At 34.4% G+C, this 21,813-nt stretch overlaps 1 protein-coding gene across 2 annotated transcripts in view; it reads left to right on the top strand.

The window, feature by feature from the left end:
- Window positions 1-21,813, top strand: part of LOC125048611 (collagen alpha-1(IX) chain-like) — an 89,850-nt gene that overhangs the window by 47,295 nt on the left and 20,742 nt on the right. Inside the window, exons 4-10 of one of the 2 annotated variants that reach the window (XM_047647361.1) lie at window positions 10,084-10,146; window positions 10,218-10,232; window positions 10,667-10,699; window positions 19,762-19,804; window positions 20,685-20,716; window positions 21,499-21,567; window positions 21,672-21,797. In XM_047647361.1, coding sequence (XP_047503317.1) covers window positions 10,084-10,146; window positions 10,218-10,232; window positions 10,667-10,699; window positions 19,762-19,804; window positions 20,685-20,716; window positions 21,499-21,567; window positions 21,672-21,797 — 381 coding nt within the window. The remainder of the gene's footprint in view (window positions 1-10,083; window positions 10,147-10,217; window positions 10,233-10,666; window positions 10,700-19,761; window positions 19,805-20,684; window positions 20,717-21,498; window positions 21,568-21,671; window positions 21,798-21,813) is intronic. The other variant, XM_047647362.1, reaches the window with a different exon arrangement.

Raw genomic sequence — 21,813 nt, 5'->3', positions numbered from 1 at the left:
AGACAATTAAAGAATGTCCAAAGTAATTATTTTAGTGCTAAATATATCTATAATTAATAACTTAACACATCCACTCATTCAATACATAAAAACAAGAAAAAATCATAACTTTTCTTACCTTTTTGCGAGGCAACAAGTTAGAACTTAAACTAAAGTGAAGTTTGACAGCTCATCAGTCATACCAACACAAAAAACTAAGTTGCGTTCCGAAACTAAGAAATGGCCTATATAGTCTTCAAAAAATATCATGGTTTCGCTTAAAAATAATAACACTAGATTTTTTTAAATTCTGATGTATCTCTACAGATACACTATCAAGAAAAGGGTTAATACACACATCTTAATACCGTTTAACATATTTTTTATTTATAGTCCAAAAACTATATACTAACAGTAGAAGAAATTGTCAATAAACATTATATGAGAATTGCAAAATAATAATGCTTATATAAGCCTCCTTCTAAAAGGCTTACATATATTAAACTTAATGTGTGATAGGAATATCACCTTTAACACCGCGTAATAAATACTAAAATGGCGAGTAAGATTATATAGTTGGCACAACACTGTCCATTCTATTGAAATGCTTTAGCTTTAGCTTAAATCACGCACGAGTAAGTATGCACCGAGATCTTAGATCGTATTGAGACTTTTAAGGTGTTAAAGCTACAAATACTAAGGATGTGTTAAATTTAAAAAAATAATTTGCAGTCACTGTACTGTCTGATCTACTTTTTTTTATATGTAATGATTACATTTAAATTTATTATTCAAATTGGACTTCGATGTTTCCGTTAAGTTTTGTAATTATATACAAATAAAGAGCGGACCGTATCCTTCTGGTGATTCGATCTATGTTTGCCATAGTCATTTTGTATGATGATTTGATATTTTAAAAGAGTACCGAGAGTTTTTTACGCCGGCTTTTTCTCTCGGCCTACACCCTTGTTCGTCGACGTTGCCGATGAGTAGGGATGTCTACCTATCTAAATTTATATACCACGTTAATTAAGTATCTGTACGTAATATTCCATAATAAACATATTTTATTTTAAATTATGTTCTTAATGGAATAGCTTTAACACATCTGATCGGCTGAAATGAGTGAGTCTACACTGATTTTTTTAACGCACAGGGGGCAAACGGGCAGTAGGCTCACCTGATGTTAAGTAATACCGCCGCTCATGGACACTCAATGCTAGAGCGCGCGCGTGCGTTGCCAGCCTTTAACTAATTGACGTTAACTCTCTCCTTAGAGATTATTGTAGTGTTTTAACAAGGATTAACGCATAAAATACATAAACAAGGTTACCCTGGTGGTAACCCGCTATACTAAGTTTGACAATCACTCAAAAGTATCCTTAAAAACCTCAAAAATCAAGTGTTTTGTGAGAACTACATCGAAATTTCAACAAAAACATCCTGGTCGGTATTGCTATTGTGAGGTAGTACAGAGCGCTTTCGCAATATATTGGTCTTAGACAGGCTTAAATTTAAAAAAAAACATTTGGCTTGAACGTAGAAGAAAGAGTATTGGATCTTAATTGCACCAACCACTTTAAATAAAAAGTGTTTTATGGCTTCTCGATTTAATGAAATGTCTGTTTCAAGAAATGCGATTTTTTCAAAAGAAACCATTTTAGACGTACGATAATATAATAAAATAGATAGTAGAAACGCCAATTGAATCGAAAATAATTAATTTAATTTAAATTTCACAAAAACAAAGACATTAAAATCAATTAAAATATCTTTTCTAAGTAATATTTAACTTGCAAAAAGCCTTATTTGAAAAATGATATATTAAAATTTTAAGAATGTCGCTTAATTATCTCTCATATTTCAATTTTCTAATGAAAGCAAATTAAATTTGTCAAAGGTTAAAAGTCTAGACGTAGTCATAAATTCGAATGTGTTTTAGTTTTATGATCTGACACCATTCGCTTATTAGCTCAAGGGGAAATTTTTGCTTTTTTATTAATTTAAACATCGAACACTATTCGACAGGATGCAATAAAGTTTTGAAATTAGAATAACAAATTATAATCCGGTCAAATTAGACTAAAAAATAGGGGTAAGGTTACAATAATTCGCACTTGGCTGAATATTGGTAGGATTGCTCAATACACTATTATAAAGGAAATGTGAAAAGTCCTCATCGATCCGGCACGTGCAAAAAAAATTACTCCGGTTCAAAGATCACAAAAATGGGTTTTTCGCGATTTTCAGCAAAATGGTAAGTTTTATCATAAAATTAGTTTAGACAAAAATTGTAAATCAGATAATTATCTATAAAAAATGTCTAAATACTTTTTTTCCTAAGAGCCACCGTTTTTGAGATATCACGATTCAAAAAGTTAAAAGAGTTGTAATCGTCATAATATGTATAAGTACACCACGTATATAAATCACTGAAGCCGTAATACAAGCAAAAATATCGTTCTATCGGTCAGTGTGACTTACACATATAAATTATGAAAATTTCGGGTAAAAAAAACCTAGTCCTTTATTTTCTACGCCAGTGTAACCTTCAGCAACATCGCTCTGGAGTGAAAACACGTGTTTATTGTAACCTATTTTTTCTAACCTATTTCGTGCTGTTGGAAAAGACTGGGGTTGGAAGTTGGTCGACAATTCATTAGAGCCAGTTCAGACTTTACTTCCACCTGCACCAGAAAAACTACTAAACAACATTTTTTGCAACTGTAAAAAGGGATGTAGTGCTAAATGTGGTTGCAAAAAAAGTTGGACTGTTTTGTTCTGTAGCATGTACTAACTGTAAAGGCCGGTCATGCTCCAATGTTGAATTGCCAACAATTGAAGATTCATTTGATGTTGACGAAGAGACATGCGATGTGTCATTATTGGGACAATTTATTAACACCCAGAATGAAGAAGATAAAGAAGAAGAAGGAGAAGAAGGAGAAGGAAGAGAAGAAGAACAAGAGAAAGCAGAAGTTAATGATGATTTAGATTCAGACGGATAAATTTTCTTATTTTTTGTAATTTACACCCCTTTCATCATTTTCAACCCTTGTCAATATCTACAGTTATTCAATAGTTTCAAATTAAACAGAATCATAAAAGATCAGTGGAATAGGCCTACCGGGGAAACCACATTAAAAAAAAGCGCTAAGTACACTACCTCAAAGGTGGCGTGGAAACGCATATTATGACGATTACAACCCTTTCAACTTTTTGAATCGTTATATCTCAAAAACGGTGGCTCTTAGGAAAAAAGTATTTGGACATTTTTTATAGATAGTTATCTGATCTACAGATTTTTGTCTAAACTAATTTTATGATAAAACGTACCATTTTGCTGAAAATCGCGAAAAACCCATTTTTGTGATCTTTGACCCGGAGTAAAATTTTTTGCACGTGCCGGATCGATGAGGACTTTTCACATTTCCTTTATAATAGTGTATTGAGCAATCCTACCAATATTCAGCCAAGTGCGAATTACTGTAACCTTGGATGTCTAAATTGACCGGACTATTAACTATACAAATGTAATATGCTTATACATTTTGACGCTGAAGTGAGGACAAGCGATCGTGATATTTCGTAAGTTATGTGGCGAATACAAAATGACCGATTAGCTGCTAAGGTATGAAATTCAAAAACTCAAAATATCTTTATTCAAGTGGGTAACCAAGTACACTTTTGAATTGTCAAGTTAAATTAATTGTAAATTTACATTTACTACCAGTTCGCAAGTCAAGGGCGTAGAGCGGGTAAGAAGAACTGGCAAGAAACTTTCCGCCACTCTTTAATCGCCAAGTATTGTCATACAAATTGTTTATGATTGACATAACATTTATATTTTAGTCATGGTAATATTTTTACATATTCTATTACCGCGCGCTTTCTAGAGAGCGTTAGGGTAATAGAGCAAACAGACGCTGCATAGGCAGAGTTTCGAGATGGATTACCTTCGCTATAAAAATAAGTACAGTGCAAGAAGTGCTTAAATACAATTACTCTATTAGATACTCTATTTTAATGTATCTAAGATCTAATATTTCTTCAAAGTCTTGGCGTTAAAAAACAGTGGATTTGTATACAAATATCCTTAATAGCGTTCTTTAAGAGAGCAAGTAAAGTTAAATAGAAACAAAAATAAGACTCATACATTTTCAAAATTCATCACAGAGCTTGACATTTGAATACAAAGTGTTGCCATTTTAATTTTACTTCACCGCTTCGTGGAGATTTTATGGGTACGTTCAGTGAAAAGTTTTTGTGACATGTCGGAAATTTATGTCTTAGTGGGAGTCTTAATTTATATGTTTTGTTGTGTTGAAAATATATGAGTTTTTTACTCACACTTTAACATTGTATAATGAAACTTTATATTATAATGGAATATTTTTATAAAAAAAGGGTTTTATGAAACCACGGTAAAAGTGAAACTTTTTTTCGCATTATAGACATCTAACTAAAAAAATTTGGGGTATAAAAATCACTTTATCGATCTTAATTTTATACTTGGAAAATTGGAATGATAGTGGGAATTAATAAAAATAGACTAAGTAAGTAAGTAACTAAGTAAGTCTTAGAGATTACGACATCCATAATACTTAACAATTATTTAGATTATTTATACACAATACACATATTAATAACCGATATTAATAGCCGATGAGTAGGGATGCCTTCAAATTTAATGACGTGGAATAAGTGATACATGTATCTTATGTTCCATAATAAACATATTTTTTTTATTTTTTTTTATTTTAACAATTATTTAGATTATATTATATACACATATTAAATAGTAGTCTAGACAATACACGGTCAGCTGCTGCGTACTATAGGCGCTGCCATATTGTCTTGGCTGCTATGACGAACGCCTTTCACTTTATCCCTACTCCGCGGCCGACCGTCACGCGACATGCAACACACAGACGAAAAAGTTAATGCTTTGGTATAAAAATAATATGTATTTTGTAACAAAATTTACGTTGATATTCTAAATATCATTAAAAAATTAACTTAAAAGTAAAACAGTGATAATTTTAATTCGGTAAATGCTACTGCTGTATTAAATTATTCTTTAAACAACAATATAGCTATAGATTGGAAATAATAAAGGCTGGTTGCAAATACAGATACAGATTTAACCGACTTATGTCAGTACGGAAATATTAACGGAGACTAAAATGTTATACGAAAGACATTGACGTTGACGTTGACAGGATGAATCGTGTCGCGTGTCGCTAATTGGATTATCCTGTTGACCAATCAGAAATAAACCAAATGCGCCATCATTACATCATATTTGCATATAAATATAATATTATATTTATAACTAAATCAAGTTATTTTGTACATTTATACGTACAACAACTGATGTTTGAGAATGGTATTACGTAGTTTATGTTGGGAAGCAACTTGCTTCAACAATAACGTGATTTGCTATCAAAACAAACGTCGCAGCGCACCTGAGAAATAGTCTAGGTACATCGCACAAAAGCCGCTTATAGGTAGCACTAAGGACAGTTTAATAGAAACTAGTCTGTAGAAAATCTGTATCAAAAGCGAAAGCGTACCAAAGTTTGAAATTAATAACATTTAATTTTCCATATGTAAACTTAGCTGATTCATTAAACTACGTACAGTACCTAATAAAGTATTGGTTAATTTTATTTTGCTGTAGGACTTACATATAGAAATATGAAAATTTTCTTTTCAATAGGCACATGATTTCATCCCTGGCAACGAGGTCTGCCCTGCGATTCTGTAACTCACTTCACGAACTCACACAGCGGTTTTCGCATCGGCGGTCGCTCTCAAATCAGTCGTGAATCATTTTATGATTTGGCATTCTGATAAACAATAAAGTACAAGCTCCCACCTTTTCAGAATGCTAAATCATAAAATGACTGCTTCAAAGTGAGTTACAGAATCGCAGGGCAGTTCTGTTCTGTCCTCGCAATTGCTTAATCATATGGTTACATAATCGTTAGTAAACCGTCATCGTCACACAGATGCTGACCACCTATTTCAAGGAAATAGATAGAGAAAACTCAGCTCCAATGATTTTTTTTCCTGAAATTAACATTTTCATTTACAACTTGAATTCAATTAAAATCTCATCAATAAAAATTATCACTTCTGACATCTTTCTTCCATATGCTTTTCCGTAACTGTGTAAACAATATTTCTTCATACTTTGGCTAAGAATGTATAAAACATTGTTAAATTCCAAAGTTTCTCTTAAGTACATCCCTTTACTTCAATATCTACTAAATAGTGAATCAATTTACTAAAGCCTTGAGTCTAGACTGTTATAAATTTAGTAGCAATTATGTTTCATGATAATAATAATGCTTATAATTCTTCCCCTAAAGCGAAGAAACGTAAAGATTTTAGAATTACACAAGTTATTCAGTCCTAAATATTGTACATTTAAACAAAATATAATATAATTTATTAGCAAATTATCTAAATGATTAATACACGCGTATAATTCGATGTTAGTGTATCGCTATGTGTGGTTTTATTTTTTTCTATTTAAAGCGAGTTAGTTTAACACTGAAAAAGTTTAGAAAATGAAAAACAGCTTAATGTAGAAATTTGCCAATACTTTTATTGTTTTTCGAAGTAAAATTCCATTTAAGCCAATTCACAGAAACAAATGACAAATGAATGCAACATTAGGTTACCAAAGAGTTCTAAAATTGAAATTCAAAAAAAGTATTCATTACCAATGTTTGCAACTGGCCAGTTCTAAACCAGTTTCAGTGTTACCCACGTATCAGCGAAATCTATGCAATGTCAATATCTATATTATCATAACTTAAAATACCTACTGATTTAAATGGATTCCGTTCATTTTCTTTAGTAAAACATATCACGCACAGCCAAAATTTTGGCAATGATCAAATATATGGAGGATCATATATGGTGAATATCGTGATATGAATATTCGGCTAAAGTATTTGACCTCTTGTTTGCTACCAAAATAATATAAGAAAGGAAAATGTTATTGCTATATCTAAGTTAAATTAATTACCAATTTTGTTAACGTTTCTCATTAGTTTGAACTGCCAGTTCTCAAATCAAGGGCGTAGAACGGAAGAGAAGAACTGGCATTAAACTCTCCGCCACTCTTTTTAATCGCCAAGTTCGTTTTTTGGTTTACACAACATTTGTAAGGAGCTGCAACCATTACACCATGTGCCACATGACATCCTAAGTAATAAATAATAATAAAATAAATAAAAAACAAAGATTTGTCCTCTATCAGCAGGAGGCATGGTGTAAATTTCTCACAATAAACATATAGACCAGTTTTGATTTTTATATCACATTTTAATATTGCAATTTTTTAAAATATAAAATATATATACCAACGGCGCTACAACCTTTTAGGTCTGGGCCTCAGATATCTGTATCTGTTTCGATTTCTAATAGACAAGTAGGTGATCAACCTTCTCTGCCTGACACACTGTTTTTTTGGGTCAAAGGCATGGTGGTTTCCTCAAGACGTTTTCCTTCACCGTCGAAGTGAGTAAATGCGCACATAAACAGAAAGTCTATTGGACAGTCGAGAATCGAACCTAGGTCTCCAAGGATAAGAGTCGTATGTTGTACCAGGTCAAAGGTCGGTTCAAATATAAAGTACTAGCAAACTCGGCGAACTCCGTTTCGCCACCAGATGGCTTCGTTTTATGTAACATTTCGTTTGGTGATCCCGCTTTTCTGTTGAAATTTCTTTGATATAAACCTCACGGATCCCGAGACCTTTCCAAGGAATGTAAAACCGTAGAAATCGGTTCGTGCGTTCTGGAGTTATAGCGTCAGGAAGGAAAACCCGACTTATTTTTATATAGTAGATAGCAAATCTAAATTGTGAACATTTTTCCCTTTTATTAAAGATACTTTTACTAAAACTCATATCTAATAACAAAGCTAAATAAATCACTGTCACGCTGGGAAAAAATTGACGTGTAAAGCTGAGGAACTAATATGTAACGTTCCCGATCATATTGTGTTAAAAATGGCTTAACGGTCAGATGATGTATCGAAGTATCGTTTTACAATATCGGTGATCACAACTAAAGGGTTAAGGATCAATTTCGTGGAAATAAAGATGTTCGCTATATTTCCAAAGCTTTTTAATTGGACTATACGTATACTCCATTATTATTGAAAATTTCTCGTCGAAGAAAACCATTGCATGAATTCCAATTAAATTAGCAATATTGCTAAATGTCCGAGATATATATCTCGGGCATAGACAATAGAAGTAGTAAAGACTTCTCACTTGCCTAGAAAAAATTACGCTGTTACAATTAATATAACGCCATCTAGCGAAGTAAATGTCAAATTCTTAAATACTGATTTACCAATATTTAAGAATAATTATTGAATAATAGTAAAATCCACTGTCATAGTTACAGTGTATGACTTGAAAAAAAATTACGCTGTTTTAATTAAAATAACGCCATCAAGCAAAGAAAATGTCAAATTCTTAAATAGTGATTTACCAATATTTACGAATTTTTGAATAATAGTAAAAGCCACTGTCATAGTTACAGTGTATGACTGAGAAGTATAAGAAGTAGATAAAAATTACGCTGTTTCAATTAATATAACGCCATCTAGCGAAGAAAATGTCAAATTCTTAAATAATGATTTACCAATATTTCAGAATTTTTGAATAATAGTAAAAGCCACTGTCATAGTAACAGTGTATAACTGAGAAGTATAAGAAGTAGATAAAAATTACGCTGTTTCAATTAATATAACGCCATCTAGCGAAGAAAATGTCAAATTCTTAAATAATGATTTACCAATATTTCAGAATTTTTGAATAATAGTAAAAGCCACTGTCATAGTAACAGTGTATAACTGAGAAGTATAAGAAGTAGATAAAAATTACGCTGTTTCAATTAATATAACGCCATCTAGCGAAGAAAATGTCAAATTCTTAAATACTGAATTACCAACATTTAAGAATTTTTGAATAATAGTAAAAGCCACTGTCATAGTTACAGTGTATAACTGAGAAGTATAAGAAGTAGATAAAAATTACGCTGTTTCAATTAATATAACGCCATCTAGCGAAGAAAATGTCAAATTCTTAAATACTGATTTACCAATATTTAAGAATTTTTGAATAATCGTAAAAGCCACTGTCATAGTTACAGTGTACGACTAAGAAGTATAAAAAGATAAAAATTACGCTGTTTCAATTAAAATAACGCCATCTATCGAAGAAAATACCAAACTCTTAAATACTGATTTACCAATACTGATATACCACTGGTATGCTAAAACCAAATATTTAAATCGGATTTGCTTTCTAATTTAGAAAGAGGGCTAACCGCATCCGCTAAACTAGGACATACAAAATATATTTACTTTAATTTCCTTTGGTACCACAGTATATTAAAGGGAACGGATATTGTACACGTTAACAATATTTTACGTCACTTCTGCAGCTCATAAAACACGTTGTGTATCAAATCTTTCGCATAATATTGTAAAATATGCTATTTTTATTACATTTTTCATACTTGCTCCTAGAGTTTTATAGAATGCGAAACGTATTCAATCATTTTGATATTGCAAACGACTGTTCAAGTCTAAAATTGTACGCTGTATATATTTTCCCGGTATTTTAATAACCTACTCATAAAATGTATAAAGAGAAGACTTGATTGTTTTTTTGGAATGAATAGGCTATAAACTACTAGACCAATTTGAAATATTCTTTCACAATTAGGATCCTAAATTATTTCTGATGTAGGCTATAGCATAATAATAAAAAAGTTAGGAATGCTGATGGGAATTTCGATAATGTTACGCAAGGTTTGAAAATGTATAAAAAAAATCTCCTATATCGTGTATGCTGCGTAAACTATTGACAATAGAGCAAAGTGAAATAAAAGACATCAATTTCGATAAAAAATCTGGCATACCAGGTCTAACTATTACATCATTTTGAAACTTCAAAAAAATGATCACTCCTCGGTTATACAAATTGTTTTGGAAGTGACCTTTGATCGTAGCTTTAGTAAATAATTGTATTAAAAAAATTAAACTTTAATTTGTATTATTTATTTGCAGGGTGCGATAGAGGCTTTTAAAATAACCACAGGTGGGGACGGTATTTCTGAAGTGTGTTCAAATGTGAGTATAATATAGACAGAAAATATTAAATATAAAATAAATATTTGAATAACATTATTTTTATATTTCAGGGTTTACCGGCTAGCGTAAGTATTTTATTAGTTAATGTTTGCTTTACGAAGCCTCATTGATTAACAATAATTATCTTAATGCAAATGCAAAGTTAACAACTGCAATTATCTTCACTAAATTAAAATTCTATATTTTTAACAGCAATTAAAATAAAGTCGTAAGAGCCATTCCGATTATTATAAATACCGATATAGAAACAGCTGTCAAAGACTAATGTTTGCGCATTTTGAAATAAACTTTAATTAGCCATTCAAATTACGGAGAAATCAAAATATCAGTACAACAATCTTAATATTTGACCAATAGTAAGGTGTAGGCTCTTATACGTTAACTGATTATCATTTTCTTTACCAAGCTTTACCAAATTTAAGTCGTAAATAACCAAAATATATATTTGTAATAACATTACCAACTTGCTACTTCTTCTAATAACAATTTTCTTTCGTAGACTCCAGGATCTTTGGAACCCAACACTACTAAAGTAAGTTTCATTTAAACCTTGTGAAATTGTAATACATACTTTAAATTTTCCATATTCCTTATCTTACGTAGATTATTTTACCGACGAAAATGTGGAAAAGGTTTTAAAGAATAATTAATGCCAATCTGAGGGAGTTTGAGAAGTTAGAGCTTGTAGAGTTAGGTAGTCTTGGCAACATTAAAAAAAAATAAGTTTTTGCCGGAATTTAATATTTACACATACTCAACAAAATACCGATTTGATATAAAAATACGACTACTATACCATAACTATTAAGGGTATATAGTACGTTTGATAAAATAGAAAACGTTAAGCCAAGTATAAATTAGAATATATATCCCTACTTAATATTATAAATGCGAAAGTAACTCTGTCTGTCTGTCTGTCTGTCTGTTACCTTTTCACGCCTAAACCGCTGAACCGATTTTGATGAATTTTGGTATAGAGATAGATGGAACCTTGGGAAAGGACATAGGGTACTTTTTATCCAGATTCCCGATCCCGGAATTATACGGGTGGAAACGCAGAGTGCAGTTGTGTATCGTATATCCCTACTAAATGAATTTTGGTATAGAGATAGATGGAACCTTGGAAAAGGACAAAGGCAACCTTTTATCCCGATCCCGATCCCGATCCCGTAATTATGCGAGTGATAGATAACGCAAGGTGCAGTTATGTATCGTATATGCCTACTAAATGAATTTTGGTATAGAGATAGATGGAACCTTGGGGAAAGACATAGACAGTCTGTCTGTTTCGTTTTCACGCCTAAACCGCTGAACCGATTTTGATGAATTTTGGTATAGAGATAGATGGAACCTTGGGAAAGGACATCTTTACTTTTTATCCCGATCCCGATCCCGGAATTATGCGGGTGAAAACGCGGGGTGCAGTTATGTATCGCATAATTCAAATACTCCTAGCCAGCTTTTAGAATACTTTCTGCCTGACATGTCCATCAGGCCCATCGGCCTATACACTATGAATGTGTGAGTGTGACGATGCATGGTGTGGTGTGGCGGGGCTGGCGGGCGCGGGCGCGCTGCGCGGCGCGGCGGCAAAGACGTGCGGGGGACGCGGATGGCTCGGTGGGAGGAGTGTAGATCACAAAGTATGCTTACCCGAACGGGCAGACACGTGAGGGCAGACGTCGTTGGCGGACGCATGCGATATCTACAATTTTGAGCTGCAACGTATTCGCTTTCTTTACGTTTTCATTGGTGTTTAGGGTTCCTTGGATAAGCATTTTGTGTTATTTACTTAGTTGTTTTGGTTGTTATTATTAGTTTAGCATAAGTTAGTAGTAGGTAGAATTATAGTTAATAGGTAAAATAAATACTTTAATTCATTTTTTAGGATAGGTATAAAATTGTAGTAGATTAGTAGGCAGGTTTTTTTAAGTTTTTTCACATTTAGTAAGTAGTTACGGTACCTAAGAAGGTCAGCATAGTTTTTATTGAGTATTAATAGGTAAGTAATGTTGTTTTGTGAATAAAATAGTTCCAGTAGTTTCGCATATAATTTTATCGATTCATTTTGTTTTTATTCCATGTGGATAGTATATTTTTTTTAACATTTAGTTTTAGTTTAGCAATTCGTTTTGTTTTTGTTTTATTTCATGTGTATAAGTACCTACCTTAAGTATAGTTTCGTACTCAGTACCTTTAACTAAATTTTTTTGTCAGCTAAAGAATTTTTTTTTGCATAAGTACTTACCTGTTTTTATTACTTTAGGTAGGTAACTGGTTAAGTAATATGCCTCGCAAGCGTAAATCTAATTTAGCGCGTAGCTCTAAAAGAGCTCGAACTGCGCAAGTAGCTAGATCCCAAGAATCTGAGGAGCAGACTCAGGCCCGGCAGATTTTAGATGCTGAGCGACACGCAACGCAAAGAGCTGCCGAGACCTATGAACAAACTCAGGCCCGGCAGATTTTAGATGCTGAGCGACACGCAACGCAAAGAGCTGCCGAGACCTATGAACAAACTCAGGCCCGGCAGATTTTAGATGCTGAGCGACACGCAACGCAAAGAGCTGCCGAAACCTATGAACAGACTCAGGCCCGGCAGATTATAGATGCTGAGCGACACGCAACGCAAAGAGCTGCCGAGACCTATGAACAGACTCAGGCCCGGCAGATTTTAGATGCTGAGCGACACGCATCATTGATAGCTGCAGAGATGCCAGAAGAATCCCAAAGACGACGTGTGTTAAATGCTGAACGGCAGTCAGAAAGGAGAAATGCGTTTACAATGTATACATGGGGAGCATTCCACAATGCTGCTTTTGATTATGACCCATCGATTGAGTATAATAACCATCGATTACTTCTCATAGGTGGAATGGATAAAAAATGTATACATTGTGAAGCACTCAAGTGGAAAGAAGAAACTCCGGGTATGTGTTGTTCTGGTGGCAAGGTTTCAATTCCAATACTTGGAGAACCAGAGGAACCATTGAAGTCTTTACTTTTAGGTGATAACAACGAATCGCGGCGTTTTTTAATCAAAATAAGGAAATATAATTCATGCTTTCAAATGACGTCATTTGGTGTAGAAAATGAGGTGGTTATGCCTGGGTTTTCATCTACTTTTACAATCCAAGGTCAAATCTATCATAGGATTGGTTCTTTGCTTCCTACAAATAATGAGCAACCAAAATTTTTACAGATTTATTTTATGGGAAATGAAAACGACGAGGTTGACCGCAGGTGTCAAAACATTCAATTAGTAGAAAAGGATATTGTCTTAAAGATTCAGAGAATGTTGCATGAACATAACCGCCTAATAAACACTTTCACAACAGCCTTAGAAAGAATGCCGGGAGATGATTATAAGTTGGTGATTCACCCAGATCGTACACCAAGTGGGGAACACGAAAGACGATATAATGCACCTTTAATAAATGAAGTCGCAGCCATGGTTTGTGGTGAACAGTTTGCTTCCCGTGATATAGTTTTATATGCCCGTGATAACACACTAACTAGGGTGCCGGATACACATAAATTTTACGATGCGTTACAATATCCGCTAATATTTAGCAAAGGGCAAGAAGGGTATCACTTTCAAATTCCACAAGTCGATCCTGTAACTGGCCTGCCCTTGCCTAACAAAAAGGTATCATGTATGGACTTTTATGCCTTTCATATCATGATTAGAGAAAATGATTTTAATATTATATCACGATGCAGGCAACTGGCCAATCAGTTTTATGTTGATATGTACGTTAAGGTAGAAAGTGAACGATTACGATACATAACATTAAATCAAACTAAATTAAGAGCAGAAAATTATATCCACCTTCAAGACGCAGTAGCGAATGACGCTAATCTAAATCCAAATGATATTGGTAGAATGATAATTTTACCGTCTTCATTTGTAAATAGTCCGAGGTACTTACACGAATATACTCAGGATGCGTTTGCTTATGTACGTACATATGGTCGCCCTGACTTATTCGTTACGTTTACTTGCAACCCAGCATGGCCGGAAATAGTAAATGAATTAATGCCGGGTCAAAGCGCGATTGATAGGCATGATGTAGTCGCAAGAGTTTTTAGGTTGAAAGTTAATAAAATTATGTCTGTTATTTCCAAAGGCAGAATATTTGGAGAAGTGATCTGCTTTATGTATTCCATAGAGTGGCAGAAGCGTGGCCTACCACATGTCCACATATTATTGTGGTTAAAAGACAAGTTGAGACCCGATCAAATTGATAATATTATCAGCGCAGAAATACCCGATCCAAGCACTGACAAGACACTTCATGATATTATAGTTAAAAACATGATTCATGGTCCATGTGGACCTGAAAATCCTCAGTGCCCTTGCATGAAAGATGGAAAATGCACAAAGAAATTTCCTCGCAAATTACACAAAGACACTGTCCACAGTGAAAACGGATACCCACTCTATCGTAGAAGAGCACCAGCAGACGGAGGTCGAACGGCATCTGTGAAACTACGGAATGGGAGTTACGTCACTATTGATAATAGTTGGGTGGTCCCTTATTCCGCTATTCTATTAAAAATATTTAACGCCCATATAAATGTTGAGGCTTGCAGTTCAGTGCGCGCTATCAAATATATCTGCAAATATATTAACAAAGGCAGTGACCAAGCTATTTTCAATTTTAGGAGCACAGAGCTTGCAAATCGCGTAAATGAAGTACATACATATCAATCTGGTCGTTATGTTAGCAGCAACGAAGCCGTGTGGCGGTTATTAGGGTTCCCGTTGCACGAAAGGCACCCCACCGTTACACATCTAAGTGTACACTTAGAGAACGGTGAACGAGTTTATTTTACAGAAGATAATTTCCACGAGCGACTATCTACTCGACCAAAAACCACCCTTACAGCTTTTTTTGAACTTTGCATAAGAGATGAGTTTGCAAGAACTCTTATGTATGCTGAGGTACCGAGATATTACACATGGGACGCAACCAGAAAAACTTGGAAACGCCGAATTCAAGGAACTTCGGTTCAGAACTGGCCTGGTGTCAAATCTGGAGATGCCTTAGGACGGGTTTACACAGTCCATGTTACTAACATGGAATGTTTTTGTTTAAGGATGCTTCTACACCATGTGCGTGGGCCAACCTCTTTCAATGATCTCAAAAAATACAACAATCAAGAATTTTCAACATTTCGAGAGGCATGTGAGGCAAGAGGATTATTGGAGGATGACAATCATTGGAATATAACACTGGAAGAGGCTGCACAATGTAGATCAGCGGCCAAGGTGAGAATGCTTTTTGCTATACTAATAGCGACATGTGGGCTTTCAAACCCTCAACAACTGTGGGAAAGGTACAAAATTCAAATGGCCGACGATATTTTACACAGAGTACAACATCATAATCCAAACGTTACATACAATGATTTCATTTTTAATTAAGCCCTAACAAAGATAGAAGACCAAGTCATAACTATAACTGGGAAAGATTTGTCAGATTTTGGGTTGAGCAGGCCGCAAAGAACTGGGGAAGTTTGCAGTGATATAATAAGAGAATTGAGTTACGATGCTGCTTCTTTACAACAACAAATAACTGAGTCTGTTCCGCGTCTAAACCCAGAACAAAGATTAGTTTTTGAGAATGTTGTGCAAAAAATCGAAAGTGGCGAAGGTGGTTTATTCTTTTTGGATGCGCCAGGAGGCACGGGTAAAACATTTCTTTTAAATTTACTTTTAGCCCAAATTCGTAAAGATAAAGGAGTTGCTGTTGCTGTAGCTTCTTCTGGAATAGCAGCTACGTTACTTAATGGTGGCCGAACGGCACATTCAGTACTTAAACTGCCATTGAACTTAGCTCATGAGGAAATGCCAGTTTGTAACATTACTAAAAATAGTGACCGTGGACGAATGTTACAGCAATGTAAGCTGTTGGTTTGGGATGAATGTACCATGTCCCACAAAAGAGCGATAGAAGCACTAGATCGGACCATAAAAGATATTAAGAGTAACCAAAGTATCATGGGTGGTATGGTGGTACTTTTAGCTGGCGATTTTAGACAGACTCTGCCGGTAATTACTAGAGGCACGCCGGCAGATGAAATAAATGCATGTTTAAAAGCGTCTCCATTATGGGTGCATGTAAAAATTTTTTGTCTGACTACAAATATGCGAGTACAACTGCACAGTGATACACAATTGGTGCAATATGCGGATGCTCTTCTGAAAATCGGAGAAGACCGTATGGAAACAAATAGTGACGGAATGATTACATTGAATCGTGAATTTTGTAATGTTGTCTGTAACATGGATGACTTAAAGAACAACGTCTATCCCGATCTTGCAACCAATATGAAGAACAGACAATGGCTGTGCGAAAGGGCAATTTTAGCACCGACAAACGAAGTAGTGGGGCAGATCAACGAACAAATCACGTCAGATGTGGAAGGTGATTTTGTTGAGTATCTGTCCGTAGACAATGTCATGGACACTGAGCAAGTGACATCGTTCCCTGTAGAATTTCTTAACTCCTTAGAATTATCGGGGGTGCCTTCCCATAAGTTGAGGCTAAAAGTAGGTGTCCCGGTCCTGTTGATGCGAAATCTTGACGCACCAAGAATGTGTAATGGCACACGTCTACAAATTACACACCTGGGACGCAATATTGTGAGAGCAATAATTATGACAGGAACAGCAAAGGGAGAAGAAGTGTTAATTCCCCGTATTCCAATAATCCCTACCGATTTGCCATTCCAATTCAAAAGAGTACAATTTCCCCTGAAAGCAGCATTCGCTATGACGATAAACAAAGCTCAAGGACAGACACTCAAAGTAGCTGTTGTTCATTTAGAAAAAAACTGTTTCTCCCATGGGCAACTGTATGTGGCGTGCTCACGAGTATCGAGTCCACAAAACCTACATGTTTTGACCAAAGAAGGAAAAACAAAAAATGTCGTATACAAAAACGTATTAAACTAAGTTAAGTCAGGGATCAGGGTCAGGAAAAGTCTACCTATGTTAATCTCAATAATTCAATGTGCCGGCTTCATTAGAATCGTTTCATTATAGTTTCAGAGCCTATTCAGTCCAAACAAATTTACACGAAGTAGTAGTTCTACGCAGACGAAGTCGCGGGTAACAGCTAGTAATATATATATGCTGAAATACAAAATTACAAATCTTAAGACAAACAACGTGGTAAGCAACGTTCAAGAATAAATAGGGTTATTTTTCAATTTCAAAAAAGGAGAGTGATGTATGTGTAGATATTATAGGACTTGGATAATAATATATATTTGGCCTTTAGCACTTTTGCTAAATTTCGTAACAAAAACTATTTTTTTATTATTGCTAGACTAAGAGTACAAAAACCCCATAGTGGTTTAACCTTCAAGCGGGCGCGCGGTCATTTGTAACGGGAGCGGGCGCGCGTAACCGAAAAGACCCATCGGATGAATAAGAGAAAGAAAGCACTAATTACTCAATATTTATTTAGTTATTTGTCCTTAGATATTTTATCATTGTCTTTAAACTCTAATTTGGCAAAAAAAGTAATTAAAAGTATGAAAAAGAAACAAATATTTCAAGTACTATCGGAAAGGTCATTTTCCTCGAAAGCCAACCATCATCTTATAAATTACAACGTTCTCTGCCACTGAATATGGCAATAGACAGTTTTGTGGAAACATATCTAAAATTTCTCATATTGGCGCAGCTTTGTCGACAGTACGACGAGCTTGTCGCGTAGTAGCATCATCAAACCGCAATGACTTCAGTAGAAATTATATTCTTTGCACTGACATAGTAGTAGGAAAAATAGGTCAAAGTATAAAATCTTCTAAATTGACGTGTGATGTCTGCAACAATTCGGAAAGTACTCGAATTTTCACCGCATCAGAAGTTTCAGAGCCTTGGTCGCTGAGCTCTTATTTACTTTCTTCTTCGTCTTCTCTTAGTAATTCCTTGAGTATTGCACGTTGTGGTAACCGTCTGAATCATTTTATATAAAAAAATCCAAGCTTTATTCGATATTATTGAATGATGGGCAAAAAACTACTACGAGCGTGAACGAGGGTATGTGTCGTTGAGCGTCGCGCGTAACCTTTTCGACGACAAGCGCGTGTAGTCTTTTCGACGACTGCACTGGGACGAAAACAATTGAGATCTATGGAGTAGGGGGAGAGCCCCGAGCAACGGTTTATTCTTTATTTTACTCCCAATGATATAGCGACAGGCTACTATAAATGAGAAATAAATGTGATAGGTAATAATAATAATATCAACGAAAATGTACTAAGCGCGGTCGATTCGACTACGCGCGCCCGCTTGAAGGTTAAAATTAGTGCCTGAAATGTCATACTAAGATTTTTTAAATTAATTTTGGAATATCATAACTTTGAGAACAGTTAAAGTTTCATCAAAATCGTTTTAGTACTGGCCAGATAGGGGAGGGGGTATCCCATGAATTTTTGGAGGGGACATGTAGGTAGGTAAATAATGTTGACAAGTATTATCGATTTAATTATTCCTAATAACATTAATCAATTCCTTTTTTCGTCGGCTTCAAAAGATTAGTCAGAATTGAGTCGTAAAATTTTCTATAGAAAATGTATCTGTTGAATGAGCTTTATATGAAAAATTCACGCGTAGCAATAATGACTGGTTTTTTGAATCCAGGTGATTGTACTTACTTTAATAGAAAAATCTAGTACCATCCAACAGCTGAAAACCATAGAGAAGTATGTAGAAATTATATTAATTGACAAACTGTTTGCTTAATATTGATGTTATGCCTAATTTTACGCTTCATACTGTATCCGGCAAGTCTCAATATCTTTTTTTAGTAATCTGAAGTGCACGTAATGTGTCAAATACAGTGTAAACTCTTTATAACGCCATTCGCTATAACGAAAATCTCTATAACGTAAAATAGTAATATTTGTTTGGTTGAACACAAAACCCATACATTAATTCACTATTTATAAAGCAACAGCCATTCTCTAACGAATAATTTTTTTCATATTTAGACATCAACAACATACTTAAGTGTAATTGTTTTTATAGTCAGCTTACAAAACTTTACTTTTGAGATGCCGAAATTTCTAATAAAGACACCTGAGGTCATAAATAGTCCTCTCCCCTTTATTAATCTTAATAGTTGCCTTAAGACGTGTGCCATTATTCTTAGATAACATTGCCTGTAAGAAATTTTGGTGTCAGTTACTAAACGCACCACCGGCACCTATAGTGTATTATCAGTCGTAAACAAACTTTGAAACTGTCAAAATGGCCCCGTAAAAGAAAAGCGTTATGTCTTTAGAATAATTATACCTATTGATAGCAATCAAATTAGAAATTATTGTAATTGGTTAAATTTGTTTTTTTGATAATCACTCCCTATAACGAAAACAATGATCGGTCCCTTGAAATTCATTATAAAGAGTTGAGTGTAAGTTTGGAATTTTTAGCGCGGGTGAATAAATTTGGAAGGCTAAATGAATATGTGCTTGCTTTATAAGTTATTGAAATTGGCCACGATCGCTTACGCTTTGCAGTGTTGCCGCTATAGGGTGATATTTGGTCTGTAAAAATAATAATAAATTATTTTTCAGTTTACAGATTTTAACTCAGGTGACCCCTTTGCCACGTTTACTGGTGAGTAATATAATTATATTATTTTTAGGTCAAGTAGACACTGATTTTAATCTCTTGCATTGAGACAGGCTGCTAATGGGCAGCCTGTCTCAACTACATACGGTTGGGTTTTAATAAATTCGGTAATATGTTACTCAGAGCAGCATTGACATAGTTTTTATGTAATAGGAGGCAAACGGGCAGGAAGCTCATCTAAAGTTAAGTGCTACCGCGCTCATGGACACTCACATCGCCAGAAGACTCGCAAGTGCGTTGCCTTCTAAGAATTGGTACGCCCTTTACTTGAAGGACCCGAAGTCGAATTGGTTCGGAAATACTTCAGTGGGCAGCTGGTTCCACATAGTGGTGGTGCCTTAAAAATGCTCAGTTGCGAAACGACTGAATGAATTTTAGAAACCGAGACAAGCATACAAACATTACTATTCAATATAATTTTATAAAAGTATTTTCTCTTTACAATAAACATAGGATTAATAAATTAACTTAATTCAATGATAAAAACCTTCAATATTTATTATTTGAGCGCGAAATAATGTACCTATTTCCACCAAATCATATACAGGCACACGCTTGTTTTGGTAGATATATATAAGGAATATTATTAAGGATTTTTTCTAAATGAAAACACAAAATTGTTTCTCTGAAATACAAAGTTTTTTATTTTATTCATCACATTTTATAATATAATGCACTTATGGTCTAACTATAATAATTATTCTTACCTGAAATACAAAGAAACGACATTTAATGTTCACTTATCCTTTAATCTATCTTAAATATATATTCCATTACATATATTTTGTAATTATTTTTCTTGATTTAGTTTATTATTCGTTTTTAATAAAAATTGTTTATATTTTAAATTTACTATTTATTTCAGATAAGAATATAACAGGAGAAAAGGGCGAAAAGGTATTTTATTAATCTCTCTTAATCACAGTTTTGCAAAGCTATATTTTCCAAAAATTTGAAATAACTTTAATTATATCTCTCGCTTTTTATCACGTATTTATATGTTTGTAAGAATTCTGTTAGTTAGCAATAGTTATTAATGAAAAAGTATGCTGTGCCTGTTAAAGGGTAAACAATCAGATTATTTTGCTATTTTTGTGTGTGGTAGATGTAAGCTTGTATTGTAATGCCTATTGGTAAACCCTTTTAAATAAATAAAAAAACTCAGTGGCGTTACAACCTCTTTAGATCAGCCTTGCGATTCTGTAACACACTTTTCGAACTCACACAGCGGTTTTCGCAGCGGCGGTCCCGCTCAAATCAGTCGTGAAGCAGTCATTTTATGATTTGGCTGTTTATTGACTATGATTTCTGATAAAGAGGGAGCTTGTAGATTATTCTTAGCAGCCTTTCTGGATTTCAATCCAAAAATTACGAATGGCTGATAAAAACAATTAAGCTACAAGCAAGTCTGTTATAAAGTCTCTGTTTGCTTAAGATGACAAATGGGTTAACAATTTTTTTTATAGAACAAACGGGCAGGAGGCTCACCTGATGTTAAGTGATACCGCCGCCCATGGACACTCTCAATGCCAGAGGGCTCGTGAGTGCGTTGCGGGCATTTTAAGAATTGGTACGCTCTTTTCTCGAAGGACCCGTAGTCGAATTGGTTCGGAAATACTTCAGTGGGCAGCTGGTTCCACAAAATGTTACATTACGTAGTTATATTAAAATTGTTACAGGGAGATAAAGGAGATGCTAGTACAGTTATTGGACCATTAGGACCACAAGGACCTAAAGGAGAGACAGGGGTAAGCATTCAACACTTTTGAATTCATTGAAGTATAGGAAAAATTGTTGTATTATTTCGCTACCTACATTTTTGCTTATAAATAAAAACATTTCCACTTTATAGACGTGTCAGTGTACAGAGAACGATGTATTCAAGATACTTAAAAGTGTCGTAAGCAGTGTGCCAGAATTACGTGGTCCCCCTGGAAAAGCCGGGCCAAAAGGTGGAGATGGACATAAAGGAGCCAAGGTAATAAATTTTTTTT

Source organism: Pieris napi, chromosome 4, assembly GCF_905475465.1.
Source record: "Pieris napi chromosome 4, ilPieNapi1.2, whole genome shotgun sequence".
Lineage (NCBI taxonomy): Eukaryota > Metazoa > Arthropoda > Insecta > Lepidoptera > Pieridae > Pieris > Pieris napi.
This window is presented reverse-complemented; position numbering and strand designations above follow the sequence as displayed.